The sequence below is a fragment of the Protopterus annectens genome, chromosome 7.part0 (genome assembly GCF_019279795.1).
Source record: "Protopterus annectens isolate FY-2018-M chromosome 7.part0, PAN1.0, whole genome shotgun sequence".
Classification (NCBI taxonomy): domain Eukaryota; kingdom Metazoa; phylum Chordata; order Ceratodontiformes; family Protopteridae; genus Protopterus; species Protopterus annectens.
In genome coordinates this window covers 1,997,263,888-1,997,291,784 of record NC_056739.1, presented here as the reverse complement: position 1 = coordinate 1,997,291,784, position 27,897 = coordinate 1,997,263,888, and the positions used below count along the sequence as shown (strand labels likewise).

Genomic DNA, 27,897 nt, shown 5'->3' with positions numbered 1-27,897 from the left:
ACCAAGGCCTGGGCTTCATCTATGGCTTTTTGGAAAGGATTCTGGAAGCATTCTAAAAGCTGCTGCTTGGTCTTCTCTGCACACTTTTACAAAACGTTATAAGCTTGATTCCTTCTCCAGATCCAGATCAAGCTTTGCTAGGACCATTTTCTAGGACTCTCCTGGCTTAGCTCTCAATCTTCCATCTCCAAAATGTGGAACACTGTCACCCATAATGTGGAGTAAATGGGCAAAATGTGGAACACTTCCTAACAGCTTACTAATAACGTCAACTAAAAGGTCACAGGATGGTTAAAATGTGTTACTTTATACTTCTAAACAGTTCTTTTGATGAATTATTATGATTCAGTACTATTTAACCATGGATATCGATTTAAAAAAATCCCAAGAATGAATATGTGACAGACCTGTTCAATGTGGAATTTTGAGGAACATGGACTTTTTAATACCCAAAATGAGGAACATTCCTTGTAATGAGGTACATTTGAGAGGTATGGCTCCTGGACTCTTCTCCTTCCACCTCCCAAAAGCCAAGGTAATCTACCCATATAACTAAGGCTACTGCTGCAATGATCAGTATGATGAACATAGTATAGTTGTGTAAGTAAAGCTTGCCATAACAGTAGATGTTCAAATGAGCCCTGCTGCAATAGCTGCTCTCTCCACCCCTTGTTTTTTGGTGTGTTTTTTATGCCAGGATGTGGATATTTTTTGTTGTTCCTAGCATTATACTTTCACGACTCAACCTGTCTGTCTGCTGGCAGAAAAACTGTGAAGGGCTTTGCACCCAAGCCTGTCTTTTAGTCAGCTCAGCTCAAGCTGCCTGACAGTTTGGGTGCATGGAAGGTCCCCTGAAGCTTTGGAAGCTGACAGACTCTCTTGGCAGGATATGACCCATATAGCTAAGGCTAATGCAGTAGCAATCATTCAAACATCTACTCTTATGATAAGTTTTACTTGCACAACTATACTTTCCCCACTACAAGTCTTTCAACATTGTTCAAATTGGCTGTTCTTAACTGTCTGGACCCTTTAATTTGGGTCTGTGACATGCTCTCATCTTTTCCACTTCCTCATTAAAAACCTACTCATTTTCATTTTTGTATTACTTTTCTTTTGTCTGACTTGCCATTGTGATCTCTTCTGTATTTGGCTCATCTCTTGATTTCCATTTTCTCATAACTCCCTTTTTTGCTACTGTGAAAGCAAGGCCTATAGTTCATGATTTTTTTTTTTTAGTTTTGTCCCCTACCCAACCTAATCAGACCATTTCTTTTTGACAACATTCCTTGTATATAAAGTGTTTGATTTAGCATGTTCTGGAGAGCTTATTTTTAAGTCTGCAACCTATCACATTTCCAGAATCCATATTCCTCTTATCCCTGTTTCATAGCCCCAGCATTTATGTGTAACTTTCAGAAATATGTGGTTCAGCCTGTTTAGTGGGTAAAAGTGGGTCTATATTATATGTTCGAAGTTTGAAAACTTCGAACGTTAAATAATCAAATTTAAATGTTTGAAGTTTCAAACGTCGAACATATAATAAAAAAAAAAAAAAAAAAAATGAAAACAAACAGAACTTACCCGACTAGTTGAGTAAAGGGAAGATTACCGCTCTATAGTGCGGTCTCTGAGTTGGTATATTTAAATAGCGGGGGTTGTGGTGGGCTTGCCCCCCTGCCTACAGGTGTTAGTTTTGGGTTTGGGTTTTTTATTTTTATTTTTTTACATATGTTCAAAGTTTTATAACTTCGAACATTTAAATTCGATATTTTAATGTTCGAAGTTATAAAACTTCGAACATGTGATATAGACCTTGTAAAAGTAAGGCACTTCCAAGCAAAAGTCCCAGACTCAGTCCCTTTAGTTTTATACCCAGGCTAGGTATATTTTTAGCAACCAGAGAAGAAGTTGTAGACCATAATAGAGTTGAATTTATTTGCGAGGGGAACAGTGCAAGAGTTAAATGGGTTTAGTTGATTCTCCCAATAGAGCAAGATGGTTTAGGATTATCTGATTTGAAGGAATTTATTTTTATTTATTTATTTAACATTTGTTGACCGGGAAAGTCCGACTAGGTTCCACAGATCCTGTTTTCAGCGGAGGCCCGGGGAGAAATGCTCCAGAAGCATGTCTTTAGAATGTGGGAGGAAACCGGAGTACCCGGAGGAAACCCACGCGAACGCAGGGAGAACATGCAAACTCCACACAGAAGGCACCCCAGCCGAGAATCGAACCAGAGAACCTCTTGCTGTGAGGTGACAGCATTAACCGCTGCACCACTGCACCGAATACTTTAGAGCTATGGAGTTGAGGCTCATGCCTAACACAAGCAGAAGTGGAAAGGGATGATGATGATGAAATGGGGGGGATAGAAGTAGGATTTTGGGCGCAGGTCCTTAATAAATAACAAAAATCATAGATAATATAATAATGTCCTCCTATTCATATGCTGCAGTGTTCATAACATTAGGGAGTCCACCTCCGGGTGACTTGTACATCCGGGCAGCATCCAAAAGTCTTCATGCTACCACGCACAACATAACGCATATGTTGGCCATAAAGAGACATCTGGTATAAAGTGGACTTCAGCATGCAACTACCCCAGAACTTTTCTGCCGCCTGTCCGATCGCCTGCTGCAGATGATTGCTCACCAGATCTGTTGTGTTCCGGTGACCAGATAAGTACCCATTCTAGTTTTTCTTAAACCTTTTGCTACTGCTTGTTTGTTGGGTTCATTTCAGCTAGGAAAGGCAAGTGTCAGTGGGGAAGGCAGATTCCACCTAAAGGTGCCCATGAACTTTGCCTATTTTTTTTCTAGGCCCAAATCACGACCACACCAAGTGCACTATTTGCAAGTCCTTGGTCCCTAAGACCCTCAGGAGTCAGCTAGCCTGAACCTTCAGCTGTGTCCTCTTTTCTGGTCATTTCTCCAGAGGCCGATGTAGGCCTGGAGACTGTGCCGGAGGTGGTGGATGTACCTCCGGTGGGTATCACAGTGGAAGCCCCAAAGGAGTCCACTGGCACATCCGTGAGGAAATCAGGGCAATAAGAGGGAACTCAGGCTAGTTATATCCGAAGGTCCATGAAGTGTCACACAAATCACGGTGCATGAATATGTGCTCTTCATCATTGTCGGATGTAGTCTGATGTCTCATCCTTCCACCTTTCACCATGTGGAAGCCCTCAAAAAGAAGAAGGCTAAAACTAAACCTGTGTCTCCTGCTACACCTCAGCAGCCCCCGTGATTGGCAAGCCTTTTCTCAAAGGCTCTTTAATGCCTTTATGGCACTTCACCAATCTTCTCCTCCTCCTGTTCCTCTGCAGCCCTTTTCTCCTTCCACAACCTTTAAAAGGACACCTGCTGCTGACACATCCTTAGAGGAGGAGGATTCATCTGGATAGGAGTGCTTAGCCTACTCCAACCAGTTGGTTTCCCTCTTAGAGGGTATGCCTCCCCAGAAGAGGAATCTAATTCATAAGTTCATAGGTGTGTACTAGGCTAATGGCTCTGGAGGCTTTACAAGCCTAGCCCAAAAAAATTGCCCAGGCACCATGCCACCCGATGTTAGCTCATGGTGCCCCTATCCAGTAGGGCAACTGGAATGATCCCTGGAGTGAACTTTACCCATCTACTCATCAAGATTTCTCTTGAAGAGGGCCAGCAAGGTGCTCTGCTTGAAATGAATGTGAAGTTTATTCCAGAGTATGGGCAGTCTTTTGTAGATGAACCTGTCCCTCCAGCATGTTCTGTTAATTGTGGTAATGAGGTTGTGATCTCTGGTGTGTGTGGCTTGGGGGATTGGGATTTCTTTAGGTGTAGCATTTCAAGTAGAGTTGGGTCGGATATGGCTTTGTAAGTCAAGCAGAGATCACCTCTAAGAAGGCGATAAGAGACTGAGAACAGCTGAAGTTTCTTGATTCTGTCTATGTAGGACATGTGTTTAAGGCCTAGGATCCTTTTTGTGAGGTACTTTTGTGGCCTCTCCAGCTGTTGTAGGTGTCTGGTCAGGTACATGCCAAACAGGGCATTATATTCGATGATTGGTCTAATGAGGGATGAGTAGAGAGGGATGATGACCTCTTTCTTCTTGGATGCAAAACCTTTGTTTATAAGATTTGCCACGTAGAAGGACTTTCTGACCACAGTGGCAATGTGGTGGTCAAAGGTGAGGTGGCTGTCGACCTGGGTGCCCAGATCTCTTATCCTTGTTCAGTGGGCTCCCATCAATGTGGTAATTCATGGGAACTGAATTTTTTCCAAAGGGGGTGATAACGCATTTTTTGGCGTTAAGCTTCAGGCCATGGTTCCGACACCAGTCATTGGTCTTAGAGTGGACTTTTTGTAGGATGTGTGCATCACTTCGGGAGTTGATAATGACTCGTAGCTTGCAGTCATCAGCTAACTTGGTCAGCCAGAGTCCTCCTTTGTTGGCCTGGACGTCTGAGAAGTAGATGCCAAACAGGAGAGGGCCCAGGACCAAGCCCTGTGGGACTCCACTCCACTCATGACTGATCGACAGTCTGACTTGGAATCCGCAACTTTCACTCTGTGGGTCCTGTCTGTGAGCCAATTTGCAGCCCACCTAGTGATGTAAGGATTGATGTCTAGTTTGGTGAGTATGTCAATAATACCTGAATGGAGAATGGTATCAAAGGTGTTGGCCAGGTCAAGGTAGGCTGTATGCACTGCCTTACCCTCATCCACAGCCTTGGTGTCTGCCTCGAAGAAGTCAATCAGGTTCAGCAGGCAGGACCTCTCCTTGACAAAACCAAACTGTGTGGGGTAAAGAGTTTGGAGATTGCCTATATCTTTTTTAGTAGGTCCATGATGATGCGCTCCATAGCTTTGCATACCAGACTCATCAGGCTAATGGGGCAATAGTTCCCAGGGTCTGTAGTTGCTCCCCCATTATGGAGTGGGATGACTGCAGCAGTGCGCCATTTGGTGGGGACATAGCCTAAGATAAGGCTGTGATTGAACAGGGCACACAGATGTGGTGCCAGTTCGTTTTGTAGCTCATGTAGGACACAGCCAGGAATATTATCAGGCCTCATGGACACTGTATTCTTGGCTTTGGACAATGCAGCTTTTACCTGTGCCACAGAAATGGTGGATACCAGGCTTTCTTGTGGTGTTGTGATAGGGCCCTTGGGGGGGTAAAGTTGGCACTGAATCTGTCTGCCAGTATGTTGGCTATATCTCTTGGTTAAGTATAGGAGGTGCTATTGTGCAATAACTCAGAGCAAATCTATGTATTGCCTTTGAGGTTTTTTATATAGCTGTAGAAGGCTTTGTGGTTGGTTTTGGTGTCAGCCGCAATTCTGCCTTCACAGTTGGCTTTAGAGGATTTGATAAGAGATCTCAGCTTTTTTTGAGACTGATAGGGGAGATTTTCCAGTCTTGTGACTTTTTTTTTGCAACAGTTTCTTCCTTCTGTTGTAGAATTTGATGCTTGGGGATTACCAGATTGGCTTCCTTTTTTTGGAGGACAGCGTCTTAGTTCTATTTGGTATGGCAAGGTCCATGCGTTTGTGTACATGCTCGTACGGTGCATTGGTGTACGATTCGGCAGTTGTGCAGCTGTTTTCCATTGGCATGGGTGCCGAGAAGTTAGCCACCTCTGTTTTTAGGAGCCCAAAGTCAGCTTTAGAGAAGTTTTTCAGGATGTTCACCTTAGCTGGGGGTGTAGGTGAGATGGAGATTTCCATGGTGATCAGTTTGTGGTCAGATTTAACCAGGGAGGAATTGGCCATAGGTGTGGAGCAATGGTCTCCCATGTTGGTGATAACCAGGTCGAGGATGTTGCTCCCTCTAGTGGGGGGCAGAATGAGTTGGTCCAAGGCATTGGAACTGATAAATTCCAGAAAGCGTTGAGCCTGTACATTGGTACTTGAATAGTTTTCCCAGTTGATGGAGAGGTAGTTGAAGTCACCCAGTATGAGAGTATTGGTATGGACCTTGACAGATTCCAGGGTGCTTAGGAAGTTGGAGTGAGAGTCTAGGGATATGTTTGGGGTTCTGTAGCAGGCGATGACTTGTATCTCTGTCTTACCCAGTGTTAGTTATACCTGAAGTATATCGGATGCATTATGCTGGGCTACCAGTCTAGAGGTGTGCATATCCTTTAAGAATATGGAGACACCACGCCTTTGGAGCTTCCGGCTGTATTCTGGGGCCGAAAGTATGGAATGAGTTGAAGCCTGGGAGCGCAGGGGTGCTTTCTGCCTCTTTAAACCAGGTCTCCTTTACAGCACAGATGTCGACATTCTCCATTTTGAGGAGAGCTTTGAGTGAGTGCATCTTGAGATTTAGACTTCTAGCACTGAGCAGCATGACCCTCAGATTGCATAATGGTACAGGTTCCCCTGCGTAGGACACTTCTTTTGGAGCGACTATTCTCAAAATGAAAGATTTTTTCAAGTGGGACTGCTCCCAAGTTTCAGACATTCAGAAGAGGTACTATGACCTCTTGCAGATGGATTCCCCATCTCCTTCTGCTATCCCTCTAGTCCTGCCTTTCTGGATGGTTTCATGGCTGCCTTCAAATGTCCAGACTCTCAGCCTCCTGCTCCCAAGCATCCAGACAGGTTCTATAAGGTACCTGAAGATTCCCACTTCATTTTCAAGGCTCCTGCTGCTGATCTGGCTACCATATTAATTTCTATGGATAAGGCTTAAAAATTGCTATCATCCACTTCCTTGTTATTCTCTGGTAAGGAGAGTAAGGTCATGGAACATTTGGGAAAGTTTTACATTTCTGCCACTTTGGCCTTCTGTGCAGTAAATTATCATACCTACATGGCAAAGTTCTCCCTGGCCCTTCTGGCTGCTGCAGGGAATTTTTTGGCAGACATCTCAGATTCCCCAGCAGAATCTAAATTAGCAGCTATTCTTAATTATTCTGCACAAGTGACTAGGCACTCCATTAAGTGCAGTTATGATCCTGCTGATGCCTCTGCTGGGTCAGTCCTTAGAAGATACTTTTGGCTTATGCTACAGCCTCTGCCCAAAGATTTCAAGGCCAAAGTGCTGGATGCACACTTGGATAGCAAAGCTTTGTTTGGGAGTTCAGCAGCAGAACTCTTCAAGTCTCTTCATGAGAAAGGAAATGAGTTACAGGACCTTAAACACATTCTTGTATCTCCAGTTCCACTATTTCAAAGGAATTACCTGGTTAAGACTGCATTTGTAAGAAAGCCCATCCCTGTCTTCTTCTGCTTCTAAATGTAAGACGGGCCAGCCTCTTCAAAGTCTGCTCCTTCTACCCCTGCTCCAAAATAGTCCATTCAGTCCCAGCCTAAGCCAGGTAGTCTGTGACTACTAGCCACTAGAGTCATCCATTCCCTTATCTCTTTGTGTCAGCCTATCTCTTGCTGCTTGGAAGCTGATTACTCAGGACTCTTGGGTCCTTTCCATAATCAAAACAGGGTATTTCATGGTTTGGGAAAAATTCCCCTCATTCAGAGGGATTCCACTACCTCCCAAATATCAGTTGTGCTTCTTTCTTCAGGTCATCACAGACCTGATCTCTCAGGGACTGTCCAAGAAGTTCCCACTTCACAAAAAGGAAGGGATTTTACTCCAGGATGTTACTTATCCCCAGGAAGGATGGCTCCTTGGAGACCCTTAGAGACCTTTCCCATTTAAACACCTTTCTCAAAGTCCCTTCTTTCTGCATGTTGACTTTACCTTCCCTTCTCCCTGTAATTCCTCCCCAGATGTTCATGGTGTCCTCTAGACATAAAATATGCCTTTCTTCACATTCCTATCCACCCAATGTTCAGGAAGTTTTAATGTTTTTCTGTTGCTTTCTCATATTTTCAGTTTTGTGCTTTGCCCTTTGGTGACTCTACGGCACTGAGGGTTTTCACAAAATACTTGGCTGCTGTCATAGCATTCTGCAGAATGCAGGGAATTCAGATCTTCCCTTACCATGACGACCTGATTCAGGCACAGTCCCCAGAACTTCTACAGGAAAATCTTTCCTTCACTATTCCCTTTCTACAGAGTTTACAGTTCATTATAAACTTCCAGAAGTCTTCTCTCACCCCTTTACTGGATCACATTTTCCTGGGATGCAGGTACAAACAAATGGCTAACCTCTCTTCCTATACAGAAGGTCTTGTTCCTGACTTCTATGTTCAGACCATCCTTCCTCTTCAGTCATTCACATCTAGGGACTTCCTGCGGCTCTTAGAGTACATGGCATCCACTGTCCCCATGATACCCTTAGCAAGATTATGCATAAGGAAGTTGCAGCGGTATCTAAGAACTGTATGGATGCAACATTCACATCCTTTAGAGTTTCTGATCCCACACCTTCCTTGCATAAAAAGGGAACTAGAATGGTGGGTCTTGCAGGTAAACAAAAACCCTGGCCTTACCTGTGCAACCACCCCTTCTTTCTCTAGAGTTATTCACAGATGCTTCAGACACAGGTTGGGGTGCAATTCTTCAAGCCTGGAGTGTCAGAGATGTTTGGTCTCCCAAACAGGCACAAGAACGTATCAATGTAAAGGAGATGAGGGCACTGGCTTTTTGCACTGCAAATCTTCAAACACAACCTAGTTCCAGGAGTACTGATGTGGTTCACAGACAGCAAAACAGCTTTTTGGTACATCAACAAGCAGGGGGGAATTAAATCTTATATTCTATGCAGACTAGTCCTACTTGCCTGGGAACTGGCATTAAAAAGCCAAATCACTGTCCAGGCGGTCTATCTCCCCTCAGCCCTGAATGCAGTGGCAGACTGTTTAAGCAGGTCCATGGCCCAATCCCATGAATGGATGTTGCATAGGGATGTGTTTCTGGACCTAATCGATTGTTACGGTACACCTCAGATGGATCTTTATGCCTCCCCCAAGAACAGACAACTTCCAAAATCTTGTGCCAGGGTCCCACATCCCCTGGTGTGGAAGGTGGACACACTGTCCTTCTCTTGGAAGGGAATGTTTCTGTATTGCATCCCCTCCCTTGCCTCTTCTCCAAAAGGTCCTACTGAAGATTCAACAGGATCAGCCAAAAATCTTATTGGTGACTCCTTTTTTGGCCAAGGCAGCAGTGGTTCCCCTTTCTCCTGCACCTAGCCAGGGGCAGTCATCACAAGTTACCCCACAGGATGGATCTACTCATACAAGACAAGGGAACCCTAGTACATCCACAACTGTCAACCTTGAACCCGACCTTGTGTTTGATAGGGTATTAATCCCTTATAGACACCTCTTTTCAGAGGACTTGCTACATGTTCTGCAGGAGACCAAAAAACCCGGAACTAGGAACTCCTACATTTCCCAAATGGAAAAGATTTTCCATCTGGTGTCACAAAAAGGACCTACAACCGCTGTCAGCTGATGTTGGGTGGTTTTGTCCTATCTGTATAAATTGATGAGGGCTGGGTTGTTCTACTTTTTGGTGAAGGCTCACCTTTCAGTCATCTCTGCTTGTCTGCCTGTGTCTCCACCTTTGGCATCTAGGTTAGAGATAAAACTGTTCTTTAAAGGTGTCCTTCATATCCGACCACCAAGGAAAACCAATACCTCCTCCTTGAGATCTCAGTTTTGTGCTAGAGAAGCTTACACTGGGACTTTTTGGACCAGCAAGCTCCTCTTCCCTGCAGCATTGGACCTGGAAAACAGTTTTGTTGGTGGCCATTACTTCTGCTAGAAGGGTTTCAGAGTTGGAGGCCCTGATGTCCAATCCCCCCCCTCACTGTCTTTCATAGAGGTAAGGTTTCCCTGTGCACTAACCCTACCTTTATGCCCAGAGTGGTAAAGGAGTTATCCTTTAATCAGTCCATAAACCTTCCTACCTTTTTTTCCTTCCCCTCAGTGTCCCAGTGAGAGAATATTGCACACTTTAGGTGTGCATAGGCAGCTCAGATACTACCTTGACAAAGCTAAGCCTTTTCGTAAGACTGACCGTCTGTATGTCCCTTACCACCCAAGAGCTCTTGGTCAATCAGTTTCCAAGCAAACTATTTCCAACTGGATTTCTAATGTTATTTGGTGAGACCCTTACTTCCCCAGTGAAGGCTCATTCTGCTAGAGCAGTTTCTTCCTCAGGGGCATTCTTTAAAGGTTTGGACATTGTCTCTATAGTAGAGGCAGCTACATGGCCCTCTGTCCATACTTTCACTAAACACTACAAGCTTGACACCATCTCCATGTCCAGAGCTGGGTTTGCAAGAGTTGTCCTGCATGGATTTGTAGAAAAAGCATCATCTCATCCTCCTCCCAACTTGTCCCAAGCTTGAGTGTTATGAATACTGCAGCATATGAATAGAAGGGAATAGAACAGTTGTGTAAAATCTTATCATAACCATAGATGTCCTTCTCTTCTGTATACTGCAGTATTGCTTCCTCCCGACCTTCCCCCTGATACTTGCCTAGTTCTCCTGCTGATATGCTACTCAACTAGTATCTAAGGCTGGTGCTGGGCAGAATACATATCTTTGGTAGGTGCGTGCTGATGTCTGCTTTATATCCAATGTCTCTTTATGGCTAACATATGGGTTATGTTATGCGGTGTAGCACGTTCCTTGCGGTAGCATGAAGACTTGGATACTGGCCGGATGTACGAGTCAGCAGGAGGCGGACTCCCTAATATTATGAATACTGGAGCATATAGAAGAGAAGGATATATATGGTTATGGTAAGATTTTGCACAACTATTACTTTCATAAAGTAACTAAAAATTTTAAGAACTAAGCAGGAATGATGAAAAGAAGTTTTAGCAATAGGGCTGTCTGCAAGTAGGTGCATAGAAAAATAGATGAGGGGGCTGAGATTTACTGGAGAAAATTGACAAGGGAACCAATATATTGCAATGAAATAGTTATTGTGGGAAAGGTAATGGAGCAGGATGAGTCCCAGCAGAAGTTTGGACTGCAAGTTAGAGACTGCCTTCCCTAGCGGGGATTGGTATTAAGAGTACAGACAAAGAAAAAAGGATAGGTGAATGCCAAGTGAAAAAACAGCTCTCAGAAAATGGTAGTGTGTTCATTTCTGGAAATTTGAAGGTGTTCACCTTGTCTGCAGTATAAAGCACCTCTTAAAACTCTACCAGCTGTATAGCTACCTGCTAGGACAACATGAGCAGTACTTGCTAGTTGTAAAGTGACTCTTATTTCTGCCTCTGTAGTATAAATCAAGAGATGATCATGCTACCATTTTGGCCCAGATATAGCTTTCACTGTTCCAGGGAACTCTAGTTTATCTTTGTCTGCAATTCTCAGAAGTTGCATGATGAAAGTCTAATCAAGTAGCCATTGCCAGATTTGCTGCATTGGAGGCAGTTTCACTAATAATTTTCTCATTTAGAAAACAGGCCACTCTGGTTTTCTACATTTTACCCTTTGTTTGACCCTTTGGGGTATGCCTTCTTTTTACCCGTGGGATATTTGATCCTTTTCATGTATGTTTCACTTTAAATCTTCAGTTTTAATGCCTCTGAAGAGAAATAAATCGAAAGACAATGTTTTACCGTTGTGTTATTGTTGATGTAATATAAAGTGCAGATCTAATGGAGATGCTCCTTTGAAGATGTGCCTTTAGAGTTACACTTAATGTAAGAATGTTTTGTATGTGTTGACTAGTTATCTTTAGGAAATCCAGTGTTATGTTAAGTAGCCTGTATAACTTTTTATTTTCCTACTCTCCCCGATACGTGTGTGTAACATCTGTGTACGGGCATATCTAAACATCTTTGGCAGGATGGATCAGAAATTATATGTTCTGGAGTTGTATTTTGACATAGGAAGCATTTTTGCTGCAGTGTCAATTGCTTGTACTGACTCAGTCATTTTGTCATATTACAGGTTGTGGTGGTGCAGGCCATAAGTGCTCTTTGTCAGAAATATCCACGAAAGCACTCAATTATGATGAACTTCCTATTCAGCATGCTGAGAGAGGAGGTAAGAAAAAAACTAACATTAATTTTTTTTCCCCAGATGAATTTGGAGATGAGCTGTTACACATAATAGCAGAAAGTGCAGCTAGTGCAGTTAGTTAAGCAGTGTACAGGTCAAATGTTTATGTAGCAAATCTTGATGCTTTTGATCTAGCATTGCAGATACTCCTGAATGGATTATTGGGATATATGTGTCTGTTTAGTGACACCCAAGAAGAGATGCAGTACACTGCATACATAACCATTTGTTTCCATAGGTATTGCAGTTCGTTTTTGCATCTCAAGTGTTACTGAGTTCAGTCATTGCCATAGTTTGTTTGCAGGCCTTAACAGCAAAACATTAAGGTGTTTTTTGTAGCTCTAATGGTACTTACACACTTTGCCACATCTCTGAGATGTCCCATCCTGAACTGGGAATGCTCCTGGTTAATTAGAAAGGAGAGACACATCCAGAAGATGAAGTTCTAATAACTGAGTCTAACCTTGCAGTCTAACATGCATACAGCCAAGGTAAGGACTGCAGCTGTGGTCTCTTGATACACACATGCTTTGTGGCATATTGACCCTAGTTTCAGGATGAAACACTACATGATGTGTAGTGTCATTCCCTTTTTTCAGTCCTGTGGTCCCAGCATAGTTTACTCCTACTGCAAGGTGTGACTGGCACTGCAAATTGGAGTACCCCTCTCTGGTGTGAGCCACTCAGTTTTACCCTCCCTGTCTTCTCCAGCATCTGGGGTACTAGTTGCTCCACCTTCATTTTGGGTGATCCTTTGTGCCATGCACCTACCTTAGACAGCCCGTTAAGATTCATTGTAGCCTTTAGATTGTAAGAGAAGACTTGCATAGATATTGCCATTACTTACATAGAGAAGAACACCTCGCTGAGAAATTTAGCAAGAGGCAGAGGTTCTGCACAGCTGTTTAAAAGAGAGGAAGGCAGATGCTGTGGTCAAAATCTCACCCAAGAATATGCTAGTGATCAAGAGCTCTTCACTAGACTACCTTCAAGAGAGCATGATCTTTACAGTCATAGGTATGTATTGCAGTATTAACACAAGGCAGGCAGTTGGAGGACATGTTGGTCTATGACCTTTTAAATTTTACCAGGTTGAAGATACATCAGTTCATATAAAGTAGTGTACCAATAACAGTGTATTTAAAATATGAGTTGTAGTAAAATATGAAAGTAAAACAAAAAAATAATAGGCAGCATCAGCTCATGTTTTAAGAAGTTTTTTAACGCAAACATCCTAGATCCTAGGAAACAGCAGTCTGGTTAGACACCAGTCGTACGCCTGACCTTTTTTGAAGATAAGGCTGGTGTTCAGTTGTTTCCGTAGACCCGGCAGGTGGATGAACTCGCTGTCAGACAGCTCAGGCCTGAGCTAGTCTCAAATTCAGTTGAGTATGAAAGTATTTGGGTTGTGTACCCCTGGCTGCCATCGGGGGGGGGGGGTGACTACAGATCCTTATGCCATCTTGTTTATGAAAAATCAGCTGGAGCCCATAGTTATCCATCCTGATCCAAAGTCTGTAGGCACCGAAGTGAAGCGGAAACTAACCACCACAAAAAAACACTTCAGGAATACTTTACAGAAGGATTCCAAACCAACACAACTGCGTTAATTATACGAAACACAAAATTTATTGAGCGCTTTCGTCTTCATTAAAGACTTCATCATCTCTCTTATGGTTGACAGACTTGTGAATTGCTGCAAGATCTGAACCCTGTTTATTACATTTCTGCTACATTTCTACTGCATTTTTTTCTGGTTACATTTTACTTGGTCTAGTGACTCTAGAGTAGTCTTGTAATATCACTCACAGTAGTGAGATAATTGTGAATTGCTGCAGGATCTCAGCCTTGTATCTTTTTATCTAAATATGTACACGTACGTGTGTGTGCATGTATATGTATGTGTGTGTATGTATGTATACACACACACACACACACATATATATATATATATATATATATATATATATATATATATGCACACATACAGAGAGAGAGAGATATGTGCATAAATATGTGTGTATATAGATTTTTTATATATATATATATATATATATATATATATATATATATATAGGAGCGCTACAGAATCCTGAAAGACCAAAACCCTGAAAGTTCAAAATCCTGAAAACACACAGGATACCAACACTCGCTATATTCCAGCACAAGTACATACAGAAACAAATAAAACACAAACTATATTACTGTTCTCCAAGTATAAGCATGGGGGCAAGCCCCCCTGCACCCTCCATGTGGGGGGCTGTGCCCCCCACACCCCTGCTACTTAAATATATCAACTCCAAGATTGCACTTAGTGTAGTGAAGTGCAATCTTGGAGTTGATATATTTAAGTAGCAGGGGGTGTGGGGGACTTGCCCCCCTGCATATAGTTGAAGGGAAGTATGTTTCTGTATGTACTTGTGCTGGAATATAGTGAGTGTTGTTATCCTGTGTGTTTTCAGGATTTTGAATTTTCAGTATTTTGAGTTTTCAGTATTTTGAACTTTCAGGATTTTGGTCTAAAGGATTTTGGGCTTCAGGATTTTGGGCTTTCAGGATTCTGTAGCGCTCCCATGTATCTATGTGTGTGTGTATGTATATGCATATATATATATATAGATATATATATAGATATATATATATATATATATATATATATATATATATATATATATATATATGTATATATATAGATAGATATATATATAGATATATCGATATATATATATATATATATATATATATACACATACATACATACATATGTATGCGTGTGTGTGTGTATACTTGTACTGCATTGTTACTGTTTAGTGATTGGATTCCTCTCTCTAACTCATCTGCTGTAACCTGTGCTAAACTGTGTAACAGTGGTTGTAGTGCCCTGTATAGAAGCATGCACCTAGAGATGTACTTTTCCATATAAAACTTTGCTATTTTCTCACATATCTAGCTGAGTGTAGAGCAGCTAGTTTGCCTGCTGAGAAGCATTACCTCAATATTGTTATTTTAGATCAATTCTCGACCTCTGCTCCCAGCCCAACAACTCTAAACCCTGATTGTACCACCACCCCTCATAGATAAAAAAAAGAGGGTCCACAGCCATGGATGTGCTCTTTCCTATTGTCTTTGTAGCCAGCCTGCTGGAAATGGGCATCTTGAGACAATGTAGCAATTGTCTCATGTATACTGACAATCACCTTATTCTTAAGCAGATTGATACAGTATGGGAGAGATGTAATTATACTATGTCTTTGGAGGCAAAGCTCTCACATACAGACACTCCTGTCTCCAAATAGCTTGTCATACTGCCCACAGTATACCCACTATAGATCAGCCACATAAACTCACCATGCTGAGGCTCTTAAATGCAGTCTATTGAAACCTCAAAGACATCCCATACACTGACATCTACAACTTCCCAAACACTCTAGAAAGACAAAACTCCCCAGGACACACACAACAACATTTCACAATGTTTCAGCCTCAAAACCATTAAGGCAAACTCCCACACAGTCCAATATATTGGGCATTGGAGAGACTGTCATGAGACACACTGATATGCCTCTCACCAGGCTTAACAAGGAAAGAGTCATGGCCAGTTGCCTGCCAGGGGCAATGATCTGCCAGATCACACATGCACTCAGGACATTGAATCTCAACTAGCAGTATCACTGTGTCAGTCCATGTAGATGTTAATGACCTGAGACATACCTCCCTGGACTATATGAAGAGAGACATGCTAGAGCTTTAAGGCTGTGTGTCCCATGCAGGTATGAGCCTAGCATTGAACAGCAGTCTGCCTTCTCCATGAATGATACCACAATGTAAACAGAAGATGATTGACTTTAACAATAGTCTTAGTTACTTGTGGCTTTCTAAAGGGATCCAGTATTTGTCAGCTTGGGAGGACATGATCGACAGGCCACACTGTTTTGCCAGAGATGGTCGGCACCTGCCCCCAGTAAGCTTTTGGATATTGGCTAAAACATTATCCACCCCCTGCAGTGCGTTCTGTAGACAATGCCAATCTGATAAACCTTCCAGCATAGTAAATTCTATACAAGATATACTAAAGGTGTTACTGCTCATTGCTAGGAGTCTCAACAAGAAGCTCCACTCCCTGGAAACATTCCTCAAACTGGAAAGTGTTGACATCCGTGCAGTTACTGAAACATGGTTTTAAGCCATGGAAAGCACCCAAGCACTTCAAGGCTATAATGCCTTCCACACATTCAGACCAGCTACCACACAAGAAGGGACAGGCGGTGGAGGTGTATCAGTCATACCTCTCAACCTCTTAGTGCAAAAAATCTGGACAGAGCCTAACAGAATGGGGGAGGGGGGGGACAAAGGCCCAAAAATAGGGACAGATTTTAAATACTGCTCTTATTAACTTAGAAAGTTGCTATAATAACAGGAATTGTCTGAGCATGCATTTTGTCTGATGGGTGTGAAATCTGAAACACAAATGTATATCATTATTTAGTGACTTCAGTCCTCAGATCATCCCAGTAATTTGCCAGAAAATTATAAATTTTATGAAGAACAGACCAAAAATATGAGGGAAAAATCTGGACATTCTGCAAAAATCTGGACACTTGTGAGGTATGGTAACAGTCTACATAAAAAGGAAGCACACCTCAAGATCAGTCAAACAATATTGCATATTTGAGCTACTCCATGTCTGATTAACCTTAGATAAAGTTCAGTACAATATCCTTACTAGCTATAGGTCCTTGACTATGACCCAGGATAACCATACCACATACTTGAATGCACTAGTCACTCACAATTGAGCCTAACACTATATTCATGGCTGATTTCAACCATTCCACTGTAAGATGACTATTGTCATGCAGGCTGAAAGATTCCTGGGTTTTGTCAATGCAAACTTCCTGGAGCAGCTAGCTTGTGTATTTACTGGGGTGCAAATACCCTAGATCTGGTATTCACAAATATGAGGGAACCCCCCTCCCATTCTGTGATGTCTTCACTGGTCAGATCAAATCAGAAAGCAGTAACCCTCAAAATAAATATCAAGGCTGAACTCCCAGCAAACCCCAAAACCTTTAAGAACTTTTCCAAAGCTACCTACATCCTATTACGTGAAGGCATAGCTAAATTCCAAGCTACTTCACTGCTGAAAACTCAGAGAACATGATGGCCTGTGTAGAAGTGTGTACAGAAACCCTGTGCAAACATGTAAATATCTGTATAGAAACTGTAGTACCAAACCAAAATAAACTTGGGGCACACTCCAAAAACATGCCCTCCTAAATAGGTAGCACAACAAAAGAAAGAAAAACCTGTCCAAAAATAGCAAGGGATATGTCCAAAAGACAAAAAAACTCCCTCAGTCTCTGCAAGCAGTTCGCAGGACTAATCAAGTCCACCAAAGCCAACTTTGAGGCAAAAATAGCCTCCCAGGCCAAGGATAACCATAAGGCATTTTTCAGTTATGCCAAGGATAACCATAAGGCATTTTTCAGTTATGTACACAACTTTAAAGGCAACACGCAACAGTGTGCTGCACTAATTGTTAATGGAAGTTCCTATACTGAACCAGGTGACATAGCAAATTCACTGGCCGATAAATTTAGCTCCAGTTTTAGGTTCATAGGTTTATACTAGGCTATCTGCCCTAAGGCATTTTAAGCCTAGCCCAAATTTTTGTGGCTTACGCCACCCCTTATATGAAAAAATACTGTGCCCATTAGTTTGTTGTGCCTCTGTCCAGCAGTGACACAGAGATGATTCCCGGGGTAAACCTACGATCTCCCATCCACAGGTCTAGATTTCTCTTGAACAGAGTCAGCGAGGTGCTCTGCCTCACATGGACCGGGATTTTATTCCACAGCATAGGGAGTCTCTGAGTGATAAATCTATCCCTCCAGCACGTCCTATTTATATCCGTGCTAAGGTTTAAGTCGCTTGCTCTAGTGGTTTTGGTGGATTTGGATTTTTGAGGTGGAGCATGTCCATTAATTCCGGTTGGACATGGCCTTGTATGTCAGGCACATGTCACCTCTGAGCAGACGGTATGCGACTGAATAGAGCTGGAGTTTCTTCAATCTGGCAGCATATGACAGATTTTGGAGTCCCTTTATCCTTTTGGTGAGGAACTTTTGGGGTCTCTCCATTTGCTGCAGATGTCGGGTGAGATACATCCCGAATGGGGCATTGTACTCGATCATTGGTCTGATAAGTGAAGAGCACAGGGGAACAATAACCTCACTAGATCTGGATGTGAATCCCTTCATGATCAGGTGGGCAATGTAGAAGGTCTTTTTAACCACTTTAGCAATGTGAGTGTCAAAAGAAAGGCCACTGTCAACCTGGGTCCCCAGGTCCCTGATAACCTCTTCTGTGCTTAGTGGATTGCCACCTATATGGTAGCTTGGGGTTACCTTGTTTTTCCCGATGGGTATGACTATACATTTTTTGGCGTTTAACTTCAGGCCATGGCTCTGGCACCAGCTATCTGTTTCCGTGAGTCCCTTCTGAATGATATCCGTGTCTGATGCACTTTCCACTATGGCGCCCAGTTTGCAGTCGTCTGCAAACTTTGTCAGCCAAAGTCCTCCTATGTTGGCCTGTACTTCTGAGAAGTAGATGCCAAACAATAGGGGGCCAAGGACCGAGCCTTGTGGGACACCACTTGTGACCGGCTTGGAGTCTGACACAGCGCCAGCAACTCTAACCCTGTGGGTTCTGTCCTTAAGCCAGTTTGCAACCCATCTTGTGACATATGGGTTTACATTTAAGCTGGTAAGTTTTTCTACAATACCCGAGTGGGGTATTGTGTCGAAGCCTTTGCAAGGTCAAGGTAGGCTGTATGGACTGCCTTTCCTCATCAATGGCCTTGGTGACTGTTTCAAGAAGTCGACCAAGTTCAAAAGGCATGATCTTCCCTTGACAAAGCCAAACTGGGTCGGGTCCAATGTCTGCAAGTCCCCTATATCTTTGTTTATGAGCTCCATTATGATCCTCTCCATAGCTTTGCAGACTAGACTTGTTAAGCTTATGGGGCGGTAATTACCAGGGTCCGTGAGGCGCCGCCTTTGTGGAGTGGGACAACAGTTGCCGACGCCACTCTTTGGGCACGTATCCTGTGGTAAGGCTGAGATTAAACAGCTGCCTTATGTGCGGGTTTAATTCCTCATTTAGCTCGTGTAGCACACAGCCGGGGACACCATCCGGTCCCATTGATGCTGTGTTTTTAGCTTTAGAGAGAGCAGCTTTCACCTGCGCATTTGAGATGTCCGGGAGGCTACACTCGGCTGGGATAGTTATCTCTCCTTTAGGGGAGAGGGGTGAAGTTTGCACTGAACCTGTCTGCCAGTATGTTGGCAATGTCTGTGGGTTCAGTGATTTTTGTATCATTTTGGACTAATTCTGAGCATATCTGGGAGTTTCCACCCAGGTTCCTAACATAGCTGAAAAAGGCCTTATGATTGTCCTTTGAATCCATGGCAATTTTTCTCTCAAAATTGGCCTTAGTTGATTTTATGAGTGCTCGTATTTTTTTACTAATAATGATCAGGGGTGACTTCCCTTTTATGGATTTTGTTCTATCGTGTAATAGCTTTCTCCTCTTATTGTAAAGTTTGTTAATGGCTGGGGTCCACCAGACTGGACGTTTGCCCTTTGTGGAAAGAGTCTTGGTTTTATTTGGGATTACCTGATCCATGCAGTCCTGGAGGTGTTCATAGAAGGCATTTGTAAGGGCTTCCGCAGCTTGGGTTGTGGTTTCCACTGGCTCAGGGGCCTTGAAGGATACCACACCAGTCTTGAGTAGTGTGAAGTTTGCTTTAGAGAAGTTCTTCACTATGGTCTTTTTTGTCATCCCCATTTTCCCCTAGGAAATACCCTTTACCATTTCTTCCCCCACTATCACTAAAGAGCAGGTCCTCACTGCACTCTTCAGAGCTAAAAACATTGCATCAGTGGGTCCTGACAGTATCCCAGGATGCCTCATAAATAGCTTGAAGCATTACCTGTCTTACCCAGTAGAATATCTGTTTATCTGCAACCTCCAGACAGATTTCATCGCTAGAGAATGGAGGACTGGAGCGGTCATCCCTGTACACAAAGGCAGACCATCAACAGACCCAGGGAACTACAGACACATAAGTTTGACTAGTCTTGCATGCAAGGCCATGGAAAGAATTATTGTGGACCAGATAAACTAAGGCATAGGAAATCTTAAAACACTAGACCCATCCCACTTCAGTTTTGTCAGGGGCAGGTCATACCTACTAAACTTGGTTGACTTATTCCAGAAGGTCACTAGAGCCATGGACAAAGGAGAAACTGTACATACTGCCTAACCTGACCTGGCAAAGACATTCTGCACATTCTCTGGTATAGACAAAGTCACAGATTTGGGCATAAATCCCTATGCCACCTGATGGATAGCTAAATGGCTCACAGATAGATCACTTGAAGTTAAGTTGGAGGAATCCACCTTCAACAAGGTTACCAATGGTGTCTCACAGGGCTCAGTACTGGGACCTCTCCTGTTTGGAATATATTTCTCTGAGGTAAAAAGAAATGTAGAGAGCCTTTGGCTGAACAAATTTGCTGACACCTGCAAGCTGGGTGCAGTTATTGAATCCTCCATACAATAATAGTAGATATCCTCCAGGAAGTTCTGAAACTGACAATGGGTGCAAGAACCATGGCTTAAACTCTGTGCAAATAATGCATTATTATGTCTTTTGGGAAACTCTGTCCAAATAATGCATAATTATGCCCTTTGGGAAACTATCACCCCTGCAAATTTAAGCATTAATAAAGCTCCCCTAAGAGTAGACCCAGTAGTAAGTGGTTTGAACTCAGGTTGACAGTAACCTGAACTTTGATCACTATGCGTGGTGAGAAAGTCCTTCTAATTGGCACAACTTATAAGTAAGAACATGGCATCCGGATCTGCTGAGATCATAGTCTCATTATACTCTGCCCTCATTAGACCAATAATAGAATACAATGCACACTTCAGCTTGTACCTGACCAGGCATTTCCAACTGTTGGAGCATCTGCAGAGGTTCCTCACTAAAAGGATACAGGGTGTTAATAAGACCTATACAGAATGCGTCAAAGCCTTGTCCCTGTACCTTGCCTCTTACAGACTACTGAGGGGCAATCTATGCCTAACCTACAAGGCATTCTCTGAGCCAGTCTTGATGAATCTGCTACACATTTGCAAAACAAATGGCACCAGGAATACACGATCTAAGGATCTAAACCTCATCTGTAACATAAACAAAACATGTTGGAGGGACAAGCATGTGTCTCGGAGATTACCTCTTCTCTAGAACTGACTCCCCATTCATGTGAAACAGAGCTTGCCACTCTATCAAGTGTAACTATGATGCTGCTCATACCTCTTCCAGAGCTACTGCCTGTGTGTCTGTTATGAGGCGTTATTCTAAATTCACCCCAGCTTGTCACCTGTGGCCTTTATCGATGAGGCAGTCTGTAGATCCCTAAGGCTGCATGCATGTACCAAAGCAGTTCTAGCCCATGGGCATTGATAATTGGGAAAAATTGGGGCCTGAATGGCTAGGCTGAAAAAGTCTCTAAGGCCATTAACATAGTAATCTCTTATGATCCTATAATATATACCCCTAACGCGAATAACTGGGATCATACCATAGCTCTTTTGAGAGGAACAATGTATGGGGGTAAAGCATTTAGAAGCTGCCTTTCTCAAGTAGTATTGTAAGGGGCAGTCATGGGTAAGTTTTCTGTTTCGCATCCATAGATCCAAGTTGCATTTGAATATGGACTAAGGTGAGCTTTGTTTTCTGTAGATGGGGAGTCTGTTCCAGTGCAATGGTATCCTCTCTGAGACAGTGTCCCTCCAAACTGTTCTGTTGATGTTGCAGAAGAGGTTTAGATCCTTAGACAGAGTAATTCTGATGCTGTTTGACTTGCTGCTGTGCAAGTAATGCATTATTGGGTCGAAGGATGCCTTGGATGCCAGACACAGGTCACCTCTTAGCAGTCTGTAGGATACCAAGTACAGTGACAAGGCTTTGAGTCAGTCCATGTAGGACATATTGTTTAGCCCTTGTAGTAAGGTATTTCTTGGGGCGTTCCAGTTGCATGAGCAAAACACACACACACACACACACACACACGTGTGCATCTGTGAGTGTATGCATGTGTGTGTGTGTGTGTGTGTGTGTGTGTGTGTGTGTGTGTATATATATATATATATATATATATATATATATGTATGTATACACATACGTATATAATATAGAGATATATACATGTGTGTATATGTATGTATATATATATATATATATATATATATATAGAGAGAGAGAGAGAGAGACTGTGTGTGCATATATTTGAATATAGATGTTTTATCATTGTTCATTGCATGCATTTATTGTGTGCTAAAATTTAAAGAAAATTCATTAGTAGTGTAGTTGGCTGAATTGTTATAGTTAAACTTCAGGAAATTAACCTCAACATAAATCAGGAGTTTTCCCTACCTATGTGGTTGTGCGACCCTAGAGTTTAAACTGTCCTTCTATATCACTGATGGAGTATTTTTCACCCTAGGGTTCTGCTGCCAAGGATAGCTCAACATTCAGCCAGTATACCAAAGCCTTTAGATTTTGTAGGCGCTGTACTTCACACATATGCTTCCTGTACATGATGTAGAGCATAAACATGATGTACGGACGTAGTTACAGTGAATTTCTTTGCCACCGGTCCGAACACCCTCATCACTCATCGGTCTGAATGCCCTTTGCTGTGCTGAATAAATTGGACGGATTCTTTGACTGTCCAGTCTCCACGGGTTGTTTCTCTAGAACCGAGTAATAGCTCTATAGGCCATCTAGTGTCTAAGTCTGATTCTTCTGCCACAACCCATCAGAGGCTGCCATGGATCCCTGCTTTCATGTGTCCACTGAGGCTTTGCAGGTGTCTTCTCTGGATGTCAAGGGGAACTGCAGAGGGTCCTAGACAGATTCTGCACATTTTGGTCAGGGAAGAGGTTCTTATAAAATCTTATAAAGGGTTGGAACCTCTGCTGTTTGGTAAGGCTGATGTCCCGACCAAAAAAAAGCAGAAGACTAAGCATACTTCTGTGTGCCCTAAGGATCCTCAAAGAGAATGGCAGGAGTTTACTGATGATCAGTTTAATCACTTAATGGCTATGAAGCCTCCCGAAGGGATTTCTGTGCCTTTTCCCCCTTGGACTTCAACTCCTTCCAGATAGACTCCTTCCTTCAACATCAAATCTAGCAATGACACCATTATCTCCCCTGATGACCATACAAATCTTCCAGGTGTAATAATAGACAACAACCTTAAATTTGATAAACATGTAAATCACACTATTAAGTCCATCAACAAAAAACTTGGCTCCCTGTACAGAGCCAAACCTCCCCCCCCCCCAAGCTAGGGTAGTTATTGCAAGATCACACCTCCTCTCTACCATTATGTATGCCTCCCCTGTACTCAGCAACCTATCCAAAACTTATCTCAACAAATTATCAGGATGTTACAATCATATAGCCAGATTCACTACTGGCATGGCTTTTAGGACCCACCATTGCCAGAACCTCAAAGCACTGGGATGGCTAGAGTATCCTACCCTTCTACAGTTCAACCAGCTTATAGTAGCGCATAAAATGCTCCATCAATCTGATAACACCCCTGCCCTCAAAAATATTCTCACCCCTCATAGTGCCCCCAAGCCATTACACTCAGCTGATAAACTGTTGATACTGACCCAAAAATCCAACAACTCTGCAGGCAATGCTATATTTGCCAACTCAACCGGTAAAATCTGGAATCTACTCCCCACTACCATTACCCAGGAAACCTCACTACCCCTATTTAAAAGAGAACTCAAAAAATACCTCACATCTCATTGGCTGTGCTCTTGTTCTAAACCTGACTAACAACTTCACTAATACATGTTTTGCTACCCAACCTGCTGTTTAGCCAAGTATCTATGCCTCATAGCATTTGAATGTCTAAGCATTGTGAATTATGAAATCTGATAGTATTCTATGTTCACATTTTCTGATACGTCTCTGCCAATCAGATGCAAGTCTACACATTATGTATATTGATATCTGCCTGTATTCTTTGTCTATATTTTTCTTAACATGTCTGCCTGAGTTTATCACTCAGAGATGTATGTACTGTTTCTTTTTTGGTATATGGAGCTTTTCTCCACGGGCCTCCGCTGAAAATGGACATATATCCAGTCGGCCTATCCTGGTCAACAAATGTAGCATAAATAAATAAATAGACTAGGGAACCCGATTCTTTAGATGAGGATTCAGAGTCTGATAATGGGTCCTTGTCTTACTCTTCCCAGATGCCTTCACCTTTGGCTTACAGTTCTGAAGAAAAGTCCATTAGTCCCGAGTCTCCTTTTGAGGAATTGTCTTTTGGAGACACTAGAGATCTGCGGTGGTGCAGCAGTAGCGTTGTTGCCTCACAACAAGAGATTCTCCCGTTCTCGACTAGAGTGCGGGGAGTGCCTTCTGTGTGGAGTCTGCATGTCCTCCCCGCGGGTCGAGTGGCATTCCGAGATGTGTGAATGGGTGTGCCTTCATTGAAGGTTGGGCGTCGAGCTGGCAACTTGACACCATAAAAATCTACTGCCAATCAATAGTGGACCGGAGTTCTGCTGTGGTGACCCCTAACCAGGAAAAGCTGAAAGACAAACAACTTTGCTAGAATTATGGAATTCTTTAAGTGGGATTCTTCTCAAGTGCCTGATATCCAGAAAAGGTATTATGAGCTGCTTCAGGTGGACACTCCTAAACCTTCTGCAGAATCTCCTGTGTTGGCTGCTTTGGTAGCCACTTATAGCTGCTTCTAAGCATCCCGAGTCTCACCTTCCTGCTCCATAGAAACCTGACAGGTTCTGTAAGTTTCCTGAGGATTGTCAGTTTTTATTTGTGCCCATCTGCTGACTCTGCTGTGTTGTCAGTCTCCTCTGTAAACCTTTATCCTCTTCCAAGCTTCTGCCTTTAAATAAGGATAGTAGGGCAGTGGAGAGAATTGGTAAGAAGCTTTATACTGGTTCTTAGATGTGTACTAGGCTGATGGCCTTGGAGCCTTTACAAGCCTAGCCCATAGAAGTGCCCTGGCATCATGCCACCCGACGTTCGTTCCAGTGCCTCTATCAAGTAGAGCCACTGGAGTGATCCCTGGGGAGAACTTTCTATTTCCCATCCACTCATCAAGATTTCTGTGCAAGAGGGCCAGTGAAGTGCTCTGCTTGACATGTTTGGGAAGTCTATTCCAGAGCATGGGCAGTCTCTGGGTTATGAACCTGTCCCTCCAGCATGTTCTGTTGATTGTGGTAATCAGGTTGAGGTCTCTGGAGCATGTAGTGCGGAGGATGTAGCATTTCTAACAGAGCTGGGTCTGACATGGCTTTGTAAGTCAAGCAGAGATTTCTTCTTAGTAGATGATATGAGACATAGAATAGCTGGAGTTTTTTGAGCCTGTCCATGTAGGACATGTGTTTAAGGCCTAGGATCCTCTTTGGTACTTTTGTGGCCTTTCCAGCTGTTGCTTGTGGTCTAGTGAGGTACATGCCAAATGGGGCATTATACTCAATGACTGTCATAATGAGGGAAGAGTAGAGAGAGAGACTATGACCTCTTTCTTCCTGGATGCAAAACCCTTGGTAATGAGATGTGCCACATAGAAGGACTTTCTGACCACAGTGGCAATGTGGTGGTCAAAGGAGAGGTTGCTGTTAACCTGTGTCCCCAGAACTCTTATAATGCCTTCAATGTTCAATGGACTCCCATCGATGTGGTAATTAGTGAGAACTGAGTTTTTCCCAAAGGGGATAACTACGCATTTTTTGGCATTAAGTTTAAGCCCATGGTTTCAACACCAGTCATTGGTCTCAGTGAGGCCTTTCTGTAGGATGTCTACATCACTTGGGGAGTTAACAATGGCTCCCAGCTTGCATTCGTCTGCGAACTTGGTCAGCCAGAGTCGCTCCTTTTTGGCCTGGGCTTCTGAGAAGTAGATGCCAAACAGGAAAGGACCCAGGACCGAGCCCTGTGGGACTCCACTCGTGAGTGGTCGGCAGTCTGAATTGGAGTCCACTACTTTCACACTGTGGGTTCCATCTGTGAGCCAATTTGCAACCCACCTAGTGATATAGGGGTTGATGCCTAGTTTGGTGAGTTTATCAATAATTCCTGAGTGGGGAATGGTATCAAAGGCCTTGGCCAGATCGAGGTAGGCTGTATGAGCTGCCTTGCCCTCATCCACAGCTCTAGTGACTGACTCACAGAAGTCAACCAGGTTGAGCAGGCATGATCTACCTTTCACAAAACCAAACTGTGTGGGATTTAGAGTTTGGAGATTCCCTATATCCTTGTTAATTAGGTCCATGATGATGTGCTCCATAGCCTTACATATCAGACTCATCAGGTTAATGGGGTGATGATTCCCAGGGTCTGTAGTCGCTTCCCCTTTATGGAGAGGGATGACTGTAGCAGTGCGCCACTCGGTAGGCACAAAGCCTGAGGTGAGGCTATGATTGAACCAGGCACACACGTGGTGCCAGTTCACTTTGTAGTTCATCCAGGGATTTTGTCAGGTCACATGGAAGCTGTTTTCTTGGCCTTGGACAATGCAGCTTTAACCTGTGCTGCAGTAATGCTGGGTGCCTGGCATTCCTCCGGTATTGTGATTGGTCCTCTAGGGGGGGGAGAGAGGGGTAAAGTTGGCACTGAATCTGTCGGCCAGTGTGTTGGCAATATTTGTAGGCTCAGTATAGGAGGTACCATTGTGCCATAACTCAGAGGAAACCTGGGTATTGCCGTGGAGATTCTTGATATAACTATAGAAGGCTATGTGGTTGTTTTTAGTATCTGCCGCAATTCTGCCTTCATAACTGGCTTTAGAGGTTTTGATGAGGGATCTCATCTTTTTGTTGAGGCTATTAAGGGAGTTTTTCCAGTCTTGGGACTTCACCTTTTTCTGCAACTGTTTCTGCCTTCTGTTGTAGAGTTTATTAATGGCAGGGTACCACCAGATTGGCTTCCTTTTTTTGGAGAAGAGCGTCTTGGTTCTGTTTGGTATGGCTAGTTCCATGCATTTCTGTACGTGATCGTACAGTGCATCGATGCGTGATTCGGCAGTCATGCATCTCTTTTCCATTGACATGGGTGCGGTGAAGTTAGCCACCTCTGTTTTAGGAGCCCAAAGTCAGCTTTGGAGAAGTTTTTCATGGTGGTTACCTTTGTGGGGGGGGGGGGGGGGGTGAGATGTCGATTTCCATGGTGATTAGTTTGTGGTCTGATCTAATCAGGGAGGAATTGACTATTGATGTAGAGCAACTGTTGCCCATGTTTGTAATAACCAGGTCAAGGATTTTGCTTCCTCTAGTGGGGTTAAGAATGAGCTGGTCCAGGTCATTGGACTGCTTCTACATTGGCCTTTTGGACCATCAATTAGCAGACCCACATGACCAGATATGCTGTGGCCTTCATTGCCCAGGGCTGTCAGGTTATTTCCTGCCTCCCTAATTCTGAAACATTTTGGGTGCTACCTCTCAGGTGGCTTGTCACTCTGTCAAGTGAAGCTATGCTGCGGTTCATGCCTTTTTCAGAGCTGCCTCCTTTGCATCTGTTATGTGGAATTGTTCTTGGCGTTGCCTACAGTCATTACCTGAAAACATTAAGGTCAAGTTGCTGGATGTTCCTTTGGGTAATAAAAATCTCTTTGGGACTGCTGCTGCTGATACATTGTCTCTTCAGGAAAAGTTTTGCAGTAGCTTAAACCTATTTTTGTGTCCCCTGTCCCTAAGTTCCAGAGGTACTACCCTACTAGGTCTGATTTTGTTCTCAAGCAGACTTGTCAAGCCACTAAAGGCAACAAGAGTAGTAGATGAGCTCCTCCTGCTAAGTTTTCTCAGGCTCCTGTGGTTCAGAACTCTCCTCTGTCTGG

General features: G+C 43.2%; 1 protein-coding gene across 1 annotated transcript in view; it reads left to right on the top strand.

Moving 5' to 3' along the window:
• COPG1 (COPI coat complex subunit gamma 1) overlaps positions 1–27,897 on the top strand; it is a 1,279,491-nt gene that overhangs the window by 729,036 nt on the left and 522,558 nt on the right. The window contains exon 13 of the mRNA XM_044078421.1: positions 11,821–11,916. Coding sequence (XP_043934356.1) covers positions 11,821–11,916 — 96 coding nt within the window. The remainder of the gene's footprint in view (positions 1–11,820; positions 11,917–27,897) is intronic.